This window comes from Balaenoptera ricei, chromosome 3 (assembly GCF_028023285.1).
Source record: "Balaenoptera ricei isolate mBalRic1 chromosome 3, mBalRic1.hap2, whole genome shotgun sequence".
NCBI classification, from domain to species: Eukaryota; Metazoa; Chordata; class Mammalia; order Artiodactyla; family Balaenopteridae; genus Balaenoptera; species Balaenoptera ricei.
The window spans coordinates 172,753,518-172,765,011 of record NC_082641.1 but is presented as its reverse complement, the minus strand read 5'-3'; the positions used below and the strand labels follow the sequence as shown (position 1 = coordinate 172,765,011).

Here is an 11,494-nt window from a genome sequence, read left to right as displayed (position 1 = left end):
CGTGAGGGCTTTTTTCTAGTTGCGGCGAGCGGGGGCTACTCTTCGTTGCGGTGCGCGGTTCTCTCATTGCAGTGGCTTCTCTTGTTGCAGAGCACAGGCTCTAGGCGCGTGGGCTTCAGTAGTTGTGGCACGCAAGCTCAGTAGTTGTGGCTCACGGGCTCTAGAGCACAGGCTCAGTAGTTGTGGCGCACGATCTTAGTTGCTCCGCGGCATGTGGGATCTTCCCGGACCAGGGCTCGAACCCTGTCCGCTGCATTGGCAGGCGGATTCTTAACCACTGCGCCACCAGAGAAGCCCCATGACTCTGTTTTGATGGCTTTCTCTGTAGATGTGGCTGTTATCTTTGTGAGAATATGACTAGATATTTTTATGTATGTCTGGGCGATTGTGTATAACTATATGTGTCAGTGTGATTTGGTCTATGTGTTGTGTGTGGTTGTGAGCTTGAGTATATAGCTGAGTGAATGGCTATGCTCACCTAGATCACTTTTATGAGCACTTGTGAGGTGTGCTTTCGAACCTGGATGTATCATGCTTGACCATCTCTGTATCTGAAGGTCACTCATCTACCATGACCCTGTCCATTTCCCAGTTGGGGAAAGTAAGGCTCAGAAAGCAGATTGGTCTTGCTCAAGGTCACAATGGACCAGGTGCAGAGCAGGGACCAGGACTGGGATCCAGGCCTCCTGCTTCCCAGGACAGACCCCTCCCTGCCCACCCAGGAACACCTCTTCCCACATAGACAGTCTGGGTAGTTGTCTGTGTAGAATGCTCTGTCTCACACATTGTCTCTGACTGAGTATGATGGGAGTAACTGTGAGACTGTGTCTGAAGGTGATCACTAGCCTGCATATCCCCAAGTGCCTGAGGCCTGGGTGTGTCTCAGACTCTTCCACTTTCTGGGCCCTTCTTGCCCTTAATATCCAAATAAAATGATTTGAACTCTCCTCCTCACTCAGTAGGGAGTCCATCACCACCCTGAATTGTCTGGGATTTTGCATAACTCTAATTCTTCTGGACACCTCCCTCCGCCAGAAACCAATGGCCTCCCTCCTTCCATCCCTTCCTTTCACCAAAGCTCCCTGTCCTGGAGTTGTTGTGGATATTGGAGTTCTCTGTAGGGGGGTGTAGAGGGTGATGACGGCATACACATTAGGAAACCTAAATTGAGGCTCAGGCCTTGCCACCCAGGGAAGTCTGCCATCCGTACTGGCTACCTGCTCCCAGAGGCCTTATCTCCCAGCCAGATGCCCACACCTCCCCCCGACCCTCATCCTCTTGCCTCACCTTTCAGAGCCAAACATGCCTGTTAGTGCTTTATCCTAAATCAAGGAGATGTCTCCTCAAGAGACACTCTGCTTTCCTCTCCAGGAAACCACTCTAATTTCAACCATTTTGTTTGATTGAAGTGAAATTCACATAACATAAAATGAACTTTTTTTTTTTCGGCTGTGCCGTGTGGCTTGCAGGATCTTGGTTCCCCGACCAGGGACTGAACCCCAGCCACAGCAGTGAAAGTGCCGAGTCCTAACCACTGGACCGCCAGGAAATTCCCTAAAATGAACCATTTAAAGTGTACAGTTCACTGGCTTTTAGTATATTCACAATGTTGTGCAACCACCACCTCTATCTAGTTCCAGAACACTTCCATCACCCCTGAAAGGAGACCTTATACCCATTAAGCAGTCACTCCCCATTTCCTCCTCCCCCCCAGCCTCTGGCAACCACTAATCTTTCTGTCTCTGTGGATTTGCCTATTCTGGATATTTCATACAAGTGGAATCATATAATATGTGACATTTTGTAACTGGATTCTTTTACATAGCATGTTTTTGAGGTTCATCCATGTTGTAACATGTATTAGAACTTCATTACTTTTTATAGCTGAATAATATTCCTTTGTATAGATGGACCACATTTTGTTTATCCATCCGTTAATGGACATTTGGGTAGTTTCCACCTTTTGGCGACTGAAACTAATGCTACCGTGAACATTAGTGTACCAGTACTTGATCCAGTACATGTTTTCAGTTCCCTTAGGTATATACCTAGGAGTGAAATTGCTGGGTCATATGGTAACTCTATGTTTAACTTATTGAAGAATCATCTTCCACAGTAGCTGTACCACTTTGCATTCCCACCAGCAGTGTACAATGGTTCCAATTTCTCTGCATCTTCACCAACCTTTGTTATTTTCCTTTTTTTGTTGTTGTTAATAGCCATCCTAGTAGGTTTGTCGAGCTGGTTTTTACATTACATTTTTGCTCCCCCCACCCTTGTTGCACATGATAATTTTTTGTCTTTTTGTGTGATGCATTTATGGTGCACCAACTCTGGTGATGTGCCTCCGTCTGGGTGAGGTTGTATGCCTTTCACTATCAGGGTGTCTGATTTCATGTTAGTGTGGTTGTGTTTGGGTGCGCCCCCTGTGGTTGGGTATTAGTAGTTCAGTTGTGTGACTAATTACATACAGTATCAGAGACAGGTGGCTGTGACTATGTAAGGTTGTAGTGTGTGATCGTGTCTGTGCCTGATGTATAACTGTGTGCCTGACTACATCAAAAGTGTGTTTATGGGGCTTCCCAGGTGGCGCAGTGGTTAAGAATCCACCTGCCAATGAGGGGGACACGGGTTCGAGCCCTGGTCCGGGAAGATCCCACATGCCGGGGAGCAACTAAGCCTGTGTGCTACAACTGAGCCTGTGCTCTAGAGCCCGAGAGCCACAACTACTAAAGCCCTCGAGCCTAGAGCCCGTGCTCCGCAACAGGAGAAGCCACTGCAATGAGAAGCCCGCGCAACACAACGACGACCCAATGCAGCCAAAAGTAAATAAATTAATTAATTAAAAAAAAAAGAAAAAGTGTGTTTATGAATTGTTGTGTGGATGTGTTTTACACTTTTGTGTCTCAGGCTTCGTCTGTGTTTGATGGGACTGTGTGACTGCATCTTCTATAGTTCTGTGACAATATATCCAGGATCCTCCATGTGTCTGTTCGGTTGTGACTAAATCGTGTGTGTGACTGTGTGTGATTTGGGTAACTGTGTATGATTGTCAGCCCCTGATTATGAATTCTATGTCTGAGGGATTGTGTGACTATAACATCATGTAACTAACGTAGTGGATGGTTGTTTTTTGCGCCTGAGAATTGTATGTCTGTGCATGGTCTTTGTGACACACAGACACACAAGTATTTGTGCAGGGACTATATGGGGTGTGTGACTTAGGGACCAGGAGATTTGTGTCATTATGTAATTGCATAGTGTGTGTGTGTGTGTGTGTGTGTGTGTGACTATGAGCTATGTGTCTGTGATGTGTGTCTGTGTCACCCACCTGGACTCCCTTGGCACCACAGTCTCTGGTGCAGAACCTCAGATTCCCTCCCCCATGTGGGGTAGAAATCAAGAAGCAGCCAGGTCTCCTGCAGGTCAGGTGTTTCCCATGGCCCGATCCAACGTTCCCATGCCACGCAGCAGAGGGAGTCACCTCCTCCTTCCCAGCCCCCATCACGCGGGAGCAGCTCTAGTTGCACCAGCCTCAGCCTCCATGCAGCTACTCTCCCTGCAACGCCGCCTGGGGTGGGGGGGTGTCCATGGTAGACAGTGACGGCTGATTGGCAGGGGCCTCTCCTGCCACTGGGCTCAGACCCTGGAAGCTCACTACCCAGGAAATTTAAAACCAAGTTAATCCCCAGCCCCCAGCCCTCCCACTCACCAGGGACAGAGCCTTGGCTGTTCTGGGCCCCCACCTGATAGCAGCCTCCAACGTCTGGGGAGTCTGATAATGCTTGGCTTGGCAGGGAGTTCATGCCAAGTCCCGCCATCAGCACAGTTGCTGCTGTTTATGGGGAAGGGGAGAGCTGCAAGGTCCTGGTCAGGGGCAAGGGGGTCTTGAAGCTCCTTCCCAGAATCCCCATTCTGCCTGTCACCCCTTCTCCAGGAAGGTAACTGAGAACAGGCTCCAAGTTTCTCCTTCTTTGGGAACCCAGTGCCTCACTTTGCCCAACCCCTGAACCCCCAGCCCCTGAACCCCCAGCCCCTGAACATCTGATTGGCTTTGGATACAGGATCATTCTTTATGGCTCAGCCCCAAACAGGCCTAGGCAAAGTCTGTTCCCCCAGAAACGGTGACCCCCGCCTTTGCCTGCCCCTTATCAGGGGCTGCAGCCAATCAGCTGAGAGCAGAGAGGAGCCCTCCAAGGGGCCATCAGAGCCTCAGAGCCCACGAGGCCGCCAAAGGAGAGGAGGCCTGAGCCCCAGGGTGGGCACCAGCCAGCCATGGCTGCAGCGGAGACCGCCTTGCCCTCCATCAGCACGCTGACCACCCTGGGCCCCTTCTTGGACACACAGGAAGACTTCCTCAAGGTGGGGCCAGTGGGGAATAGATGGGCTGCCAGGGGTTCCGGGCCCAGGCCACAGAGCTGGGGGATCAGGTCTGAATCTTGCCTTGGAATTCAGAGACCTGGTCAGCGCTGGGTGTCCTCAGTGCAGGCCAGGGGTCTGAACTTGGTCTAAGGGCCTATTTCTGTCATAGAAAACTGAGGCTGGGAACTGAACAACTCAGGGATCTAGGCTCAGTGAGACACCCCCAGATAGATATCAGAGGGAAATGGCAGATGTGTCTAGGGGACATCCAGGAATTAATCTTGGAATTAATCTTGTTGGGGGACAGGGAAGAAGAGGAAGATTCTTGGGGGAAACTGAGGCAAGGCTGAGCCTCCCCCAGCCTTCCATTCTTGGCTCTGCCACCCCTTCCCCCTTGCCTGAGTGTGGCTCCAGATAATGTAAGCCTTATCTCCTGTCTCCAGCCTGACAGATAGACCTCTGTCTCTGGAGCTGAGGTGGTGGGGGGAGGGGGGGAAGGACAATGTGAGGGACAGACTGACATGACAGACAAGCAAACAAGACCCCTTTATTGAGCCCCTAGCCAGTCTGCCCCCATCAGGGCATCCGGCCCCCACCGTCTCCGGGCAGGATACCCTGGTGTCCACTGAAGCTTCGTGCTACCGGCTCCCTCCCACAGTGGTGGCGCTCTGAAGAGGTGCAGGACTTGGGCCCAGGCCCCCCCGACCCCACAGGGCCACCCCTCCACGTGAGGCCTGAGTTGGAGGACACGCCCGGGGAGGACGAAGACGATGAGAGGGACGCGGCTACCCCCTGGGACCTGGATCTCCTACTCACCAACTTTCCGTGCCCAGAGCCGGGCAGCGCGCCCCAGACCTGCGTCCCCCAGACTTGCGCTCTGGCGCCTGGCGAAGGTTCCGGGGTGCAATTCCCACTGCCGCCCGAGACTCTGGGCGCGTACGCGGGCAGCCCGGGGCTGGTGGCTGGGCTCTTGGGTCCCGAGGACCACCCGGGCTGGGCGCGCCCGGCCCCACGAACCCCGGCTCCCGATGCCTTCGTAGGCCCAGCCCTGATTCCAGCCCCCGAGCCCAAGGCGCTGCCGCTGCAGCCGATGTACCCGGGACCGGGTGCGGGTTCCTCCGGCAGCTACTTCCCCCGGACGGGGCTTTCAGTGCCTGCAGCGCCGGGAGCCCCCTACGGGCTGCTGTCCGGGTACCCTGCGCTGTACCCGATGCCGCAGTACCAAGGGCACTTCCAGCTCTTCCGCGGGCTCCAGGCTCCGGCGCCCGGTCCCGCCACGCCCCACTCCTTCCTGAGTTGTCTAGGGCCCGGGACGACGGGTGCAGGACTCGGGGGGACCACAGGAGACCCAGGAGGGACCGCGGAGGCCGCACCATCCAAGCGCAGCAGGCGATCGTGGGCGCGCAAGAGGCAGGCTGCGCACACGTGCACGCACCCGGGCTGCGGCAAGAGCTACACCAAGAGCTCTCACCTGAAGGCGCATCTACGCACGCACACAGGTGAGGGGGCGGGGCCCGGTGCAGGGGCGGGGCTGGGTGGGACCTTGGGAGCCAAGAGCTGCAGAGGAGCTGGAAACCCGGAGCAAGGGGCGGGGCTAAAGCGAAGTCTCAGAGAAAAAGGCTGGGCAGAAGGAGCTGGGGACGCGTCTGGAATATCAGGAGCCGGATGGGAAGTAGTGCGGAAGGCATATGGGGACGGAGAGAGGACATGGAAAAGCTGGGAAGCATTTCAGGGAACCGAGGGCTAAGACCTGGGCCAGGGACGGGCCGAAGAGCAGAAAGCCAGGCGAGCCGTGTAGGGGCCGGGGCTACAGGAGGGACTGCGGGGAGAGGACAGCTCGAAATACCAGGGGGGGCGGCCAAAGACCCAGGGTTCAGGTTTGGGTCAAGCGGGAGCGGAGTTAGGTGTTCTGGGGCGGTAGCCAGGAGTATAAAGAGTGGGTTGCTTGGTTAGACTGTAGGGGGCGTGCTGGAGCTCAGGAGAGTTAGTTTCAGGGGCCCGGACGCAGAGGCCGGTCCTGGAGAGCAAAGGGAAATGGCTGGGAAATACAGGAGGGTAGGCATAGGAGGAGAAGCCGGGTCCCAAGGAGCCAAAGACAGGGGAGGGGATGTGGAACAGAGGCGGGGTGGAGGAGGAATGAGGCCTATGCATAGGGGTCCGCACAGAGGATGGGGCCACGTGTACAGACACGTCCAGGAACGCAGGGAGGAGGGGCCAGGTCTAGCAGGGGGAGAGCATACTCACTGGGGACAGGGCCTGGAACACCAGGTGGATTTCGGGGCTCAAGGGCCAAGGCCAGGGGCAGGATTGGGCAGCAGCTTCAGGGTCCCCTGGTGCAAAGGAGGGGCTGGGACATAGGGGCAGTGCCAAAGGACAAAGATTGTGACGGCATTAGGACGCAGGGGCAGGGTACCGGGCACAGGAAGTAGGGCTAGTAGTGTAGAGGGCGCGACTTGTGACCAGGAAATGAAAAGGGGCCTGGCGCCAGCAAGAACAGAAGAAGAAGGGTCGGGGTAGCAGAGGCCGGCCCTGAGTGCAGATTCAGACCCTTCCCGAGAGTGTCTCCTTAAATTTCACGACCTAGGCGCCTCACTTGCCTCACCCTAGTCCCGGCCAAGGCTAGGAGGGAGGACTCTGGGACCAGGTGTGGGGGACAGTGGCTCTCAAGGGTTCCTCATCCCCCCAGGGGAGAAGCCATACGCCTGCACGTGGGATGGCTGTGGCTGGAGGTTCGCGCGCTCCGACGAGCTGACCCGTCACTACCGAAAGCACACCGGTCAGCGTCCCTTCCGCTGCCAGCTCTGTTCGCGTGCTTTTTCGCGCTCGGATCATCTGGCCTTGCACATGAAGCGTCATCTTTGAGCCCCGCCCCGGCACTTGGACCTTTTCTGGGGACTGGGGTTAGAACAAGAACGGACCCAGGCACGGTGGTTTTCCCTCGGATGAACCCTCGTCCGGACTCTTGGTCCCACAGATCCACCAAGGACTGGCCCATAGACAGACCTGGGGGAGCCTCCAGCAGAAGTTCCCACATGTCCTTGGCCACAGGGAGCCACAGTCACACACGGTCATGTAGACCGAGCGAGATAGGCCTCAAAATAAATGGACTCAGGTGGATACTTAGATACTTCTGACAAAGAGACAGACCCTCAGAGAGCTAGACCATCAGACCAGCTCACAGGTGGCCCTAGACAACAGAGGCGTTGTAGGGTGAGGCTTCCCAGAGACGCTGGTTCTAGAAGAAGGCTTCACACTGTGACTCCTGAAGCTCCACATAGTGGCTGGCATTGATGTGAATGGTTATGGGTCTCGTAAAAATGCTCCTCCCAGATAAAGCTTCAGTGTTGGTCTGAATTTGTGGGTTTTGGGTGTGGAAGTTGGGAGGAAGCTTAACCCCAGAGGTGATATTGGGGAGCTATACACACACTCACACCCTCCTCTCCTAAAACTGGGCAACCCTCCTCAGGCACTTGCAGCCCGTCCTTCCCCCACCCCAAGGTCAGGCTACATTGTCCCTGCCTCCTGCCTCGAAACCCAGGGACATTCACAGGGACCATCTTCCTCCACTTAAGAATCCTCAGCCCGGGGGCTTCCCTAGTGGCACAGTGATTAAGAATCTGCCTGCCAATGCAGGGGACATGGGTTCGAACCCTGGTCGGGGAAGATCCCACATGCCGCGGAGCAACTAAGCCCAAGGGCCACAGCTACTGAGCCTGCGCTCTAGAGCCCGCGAGCCACAACTACCGAGCCTGCGTGCTGCAACTATTGAAGCCCGCACGCCTAGAGCAGGTGCCCCGCAACGAAAAGCCATCGCAATGAGAAGCCCGTGCTCGGCAACGAAGAGTAGCCCCCGCTCACCGCAACCAGAGTAAAGCCCACGCGCAGCAACGAAAACCCAACGCAGCCAAAAAAAAAAAAAATCCTCAGCCGGGTCCCAGAGCCCCGTCATCCTTCACCCTGTCATCATCCAAAGTGACCCCTTGGCTAGCTCAGCGGCGGTGGCGGGGGGGTGGGGGGAACATGCAGAATGAAAAGGGGGAGGACCAGGAGGGCAAGCGCCCTTTAAGGGAGCAAAGGCCACGAGAGTTGGACCTCAGGCTGTAAGGCAGGAAAGGAAAAAAAAAAATCCAAATTTGCCTCTGACGGAGAAGCCAGGGGAGGAGCGAGGTTCAGTGAAAGAGTGTTGATTGGGATTAGCCAGAATTGAAAGAGACGGAGGCAGGGCCTACTGGAGGGACGTGGGCTGTGATTGGCCAGGAGTAGAGCCGGAGGCCGGACACTGGAAACCACCTGGCCATGAGACGCCATGTCTGGGCCGAGCCAGAGGATGGAGCCTATCAGGGACTAGTCTGCCGTAAGCAGGAGGAGGCCCCAGGCTGGCCGGGTCGGGGGCGGAGCCTGCAGGGAGCGACTGCCCCGAAGAAAGCCGAGCCCCTTGGAGGATCCTTGACTACCTATTCAAATCTCTGCTTCTCACCTCGCGGGCGGAGTCTGCATCCTCGTGATGTCTGGGCCTGGGTTCCCCGGCGGGTTTGGGGAAGTGAAAGTCACCAGAGGCCGGGTCTGGCCCAGCTCGTGACCCCGCGCCTTGCGGTCCCGACACAGATTTCTAGACCCCAGCTAGCGCTCTGAGCTCATGGCCGCGCTGAGCTTGCTGCTATTGGCCGCGCTGCTCTGGGTCCCTGTAGGGACCCTGACCTGCTACGGGGACTCGGGGCAGCCTGTGGACTGGTGAGTGGGCGGGAGCCGACTATCCCTCCAGGGCCGCACTGGGGATTGCTGCGTTCCTAGGTGAAGACTGGGGTTCCTTCTCTTCTTCCTCTATTCTGTCCTTTTCCTAACCTCCAGGTTCGTCGTCTACAAGCTGCCGGCCCACAGCGGGCCCGGAGATGCGGCGCAGAGAGGGCTGCGGTACAAGTACTTAGATGAAGACTCAGGGGGCTGGCGCGACGGTGCGGGGCTCATCAGCAGCCCCACGGGGGCCGTGGGCCGCAGCCTGCTGCCGCTGTACCGAAACACCACCAGCCAGGTGAAGACGCCCCCGGCAGAACCTGGGGTGGGACTCTAGGGTGGGCCCGACTTGTGGGAACCTTCAAGTTGCCCCTGTCCATCTTCCCCAGCTCGCCTTTCTACTCTACAATGACCAACCGCCTCAATCCAGCGGGTCTCAGGACTCTTCCAGCCGTGGGCACACGAAAGGTGAGGCCAGACTGGGGACTGGGGAAGAGTTCTGGTTTCCCTGTGCATTTCCCCCAGCTAACCCATAAGTTGCCAGGGGGGTGAGGGTGGGCTGCTCTGTCAGGCCCTAGCCATCTGTTTCCTTATTTTAAATCAACATTGTCCTTCCTCTGGACTAAGATAATCGATGGCTGTGGAAACTGAGCTCAGCAGTGGTCCTGACACTGCCCACTGCCCACTGGTCCTGTGGTCCAGGCCCCCTACAGACTGAGTGTTCCTGGGTTGCACGTGTGCTTGTTGGGATGCCTCAAGCAGTCCCCCTGATCTCCAATTTCTGGTTCAGGTGTGCTGCTCCTGGACCAAGAAGGGGGCTTCTGGTTGATCCACAGCGTTCCGAACTTCCCTCCACCTGCCTCCTCTGCTGCGTACAGCTGGCCTCCTAGTGCCCAGAACTATGGGCAGACCCTGATCTGTGTATCTTTTCCTCTCACCCAGTTCCTGAATATCAGTGAGTGGAGACAGGGAGGCAGGGTGAGTCCCTTATTCCCAGGCTAGAATCTTGGAACAGTCACTCATTTTCTTCTCCTCTTGCCCTCCAGGCAGACAGCTGACCTACACCTACCCCCTCGTGTATGACCATAGGCTGGAAGGGGACTTCGCCCAGAAATTCCACCTGGAGGAGGTAGTCAAGGGCCATCATGTTCGCCAGGGACCATGGAACAGCAGCGTAACACTCACATCAAACAAAGGACACATGTTCCAGAGCTTTGCCAAATTTGGAAACTTTGGAGATGGTGAGCCTTGAGGTTGACAGTTGGAGAAATTTTTCTGCAGAGGGGGTGTCTGGTGTGTCCATGGCTGAGGGCAGGTCATGGTTAGGGACTAGAATACCTTGGAGTCATAATCACATGAGAGGTGAACAACAAATATACCTGTGTTCAAATATTGGTTTCTGGCTGTGTGATACATGATTTAACCAGAGCTTCAACTTACCTTTCTGAAAAATGGGAATAATGGTATCAACTTTAAAGGACTGTCGAGTGACATGATGCATGTAAAGCATTTAGTAAGGGCTATTAGTCTTAATGTTATAATTCCCCAGATTGCCAGGAATTGATAACTGAGGAAACAGCTCAGAGAGGGGAAGTGGCCTAGGGAATCCCTAGCAGTGATCCTGACCCTGTCCATGTCCTCTTTCCATCTTCTGCAGACCTGTACTCTGGCTGGTTGGTGGAAGCCCTTGGCAGTGACCTACAGGTCCAGTTCTGGCAAAGATCTCCTGGCATCCTGCCCTCCAACTGCTCTGGCGTCCAGCACGTACTGGATGTGACCCAGATAGCCTTCCCTGGGCTAGCTGGGCCAACCTTCAATGCCACAGAAGACCATTCCAAGTGGTGTGTAGCCCCAGAAAGGCCCTGGGCCTGTGTGGGTGACATGAATCGGAACAAAAGAGAGGAGCACCGGGGTGGGGGCACACTGTGTGCCCAGCTGCCCACCCTCTGGAAGGCCTTCCAGCCTCTGGTGAAGGCATGGGAGCCCTGTGGAAAGTAGAGCAGGGCCTTCTCTCTAGGAAGCCCAGCAGAGCATATAAGAGCTAAGGCTCAAGGGCCAGTTTGGACTTCAGTTTGAATCTATTTAGTCTCTTCCTATTTGTTTGGCCTTGATCATGTGCCTTAACCTCTCTGTGACTCAGTCTACTCATCTGCAAAATGGGAATCATAACACCTTACTCAGGATTGTCGAGGAATAAAAAGAAATTGGTAAATGAGGCTGTTAATCTTTTCTTCAGGTGGGCACTGGGACTCAGAACAGCACTGCAGTTTGCTGAGGGTCTGGGGGCAGCTGGCACATAGGTGAGACACAAAGTGGGATCACGAGGAAGGGCCAACCAAGACTCACCTCCCCTCTTTATGGTAACCAGGACTGGAGTTCCACCCCTCAACAAGCACACAGG

At 55.4% G+C, this 11,494-nt stretch overlaps 2 protein-coding genes across 2 annotated transcripts; both read left to right on the top strand.

The window, feature by feature from the left end:
* The first annotated feature begins 4,275 nt into the window (after positions 1-4,275).
* KLF1 (KLF transcription factor 1) lies at positions 4,276-7,224 on the top strand. Its single transcript, XM_059919799.1, has 3 exons — positions 4,276-4,362; positions 5,021-5,861; positions 7,049-7,224. The coding sequence occupies exons 1-3, from the start codon at positions 4,276-4,278 to the stop codon at positions 7,222-7,224; spliced, it is 1,104 nt and encodes a 367-aa protein (XP_059775782.1).
* Positions 7,225-8,722: 1,498 nt separating this feature from the next.
* DNASE2 (deoxyribonuclease 2, lysosomal) lies at positions 8,723-11,305 on the top strand. Its single transcript, XM_059919798.1, has 6 exons — positions 8,723-9,093; positions 9,211-9,391; positions 9,483-9,561; positions 9,884-10,048; positions 10,140-10,334; positions 10,751-11,305. Exons 1-6 carry the CDS (start codon positions 8,999-9,001, stop codon positions 11,089-11,091), a joined length of 1,056 nt encoding a protein of 351 aa, XP_059775781.1. The 5' UTR covers positions 8,723-8,998; the 3' UTR covers positions 11,092-11,305.
* The last annotated feature ends 189 nt before the right edge of the window (positions 11,306-11,494 follow it).

What these genes read in the sequence shown, in the direction of transcription:
- KLF1 (XM_059919799.1), top strand. Translation starts at nt 4,276, where the DNA reads ATGGCTGCAGCGGAGACCGCCTTGCCCTCCATCAGCACGCTGACCACC. An exon ending in CACAGGAAGACTTCCTCAAG is followed by an intron (nt 4,363 to 5,020) that starts GTGGGGCCAGTG and finishes TCCCTCCCACAG; the next exon opens with TGGTGGCGCTCTGAAGAGGT. An exon ending in GCATCTACGCACGCACACAG is followed by an intron (nt 5,862 to 7,048) that starts GTGAGGGGGCGG and finishes TCATCCCCCCAG; the next exon opens with GGGAGAAGCCATACGCCTGC.
- DNASE2 (XM_059919798.1), top strand. Translation starts at nt 8,999, where the DNA reads ATGGCCGCGCTGAGCTTGCTGCTATTGGCCGCGCTGCTCTGGGTCCCT. An exon ending in TCGGGGCAGCCTGTGGACTG is followed by an intron (nt 9,094 to 9,210) that starts GTGAGTGGGCGG and finishes CCTAACCTCCAG; the next exon opens with GTTCGTCGTCTACAAGCTGC. An exon ending in CACCCAGTTCCTGAATATCA is followed by an intron (nt 10,049 to 10,139) that starts GTGAGTGGAGAC and finishes CTTGCCCTCCAG; the next exon opens with GCAGACAGCTGACCTACACC.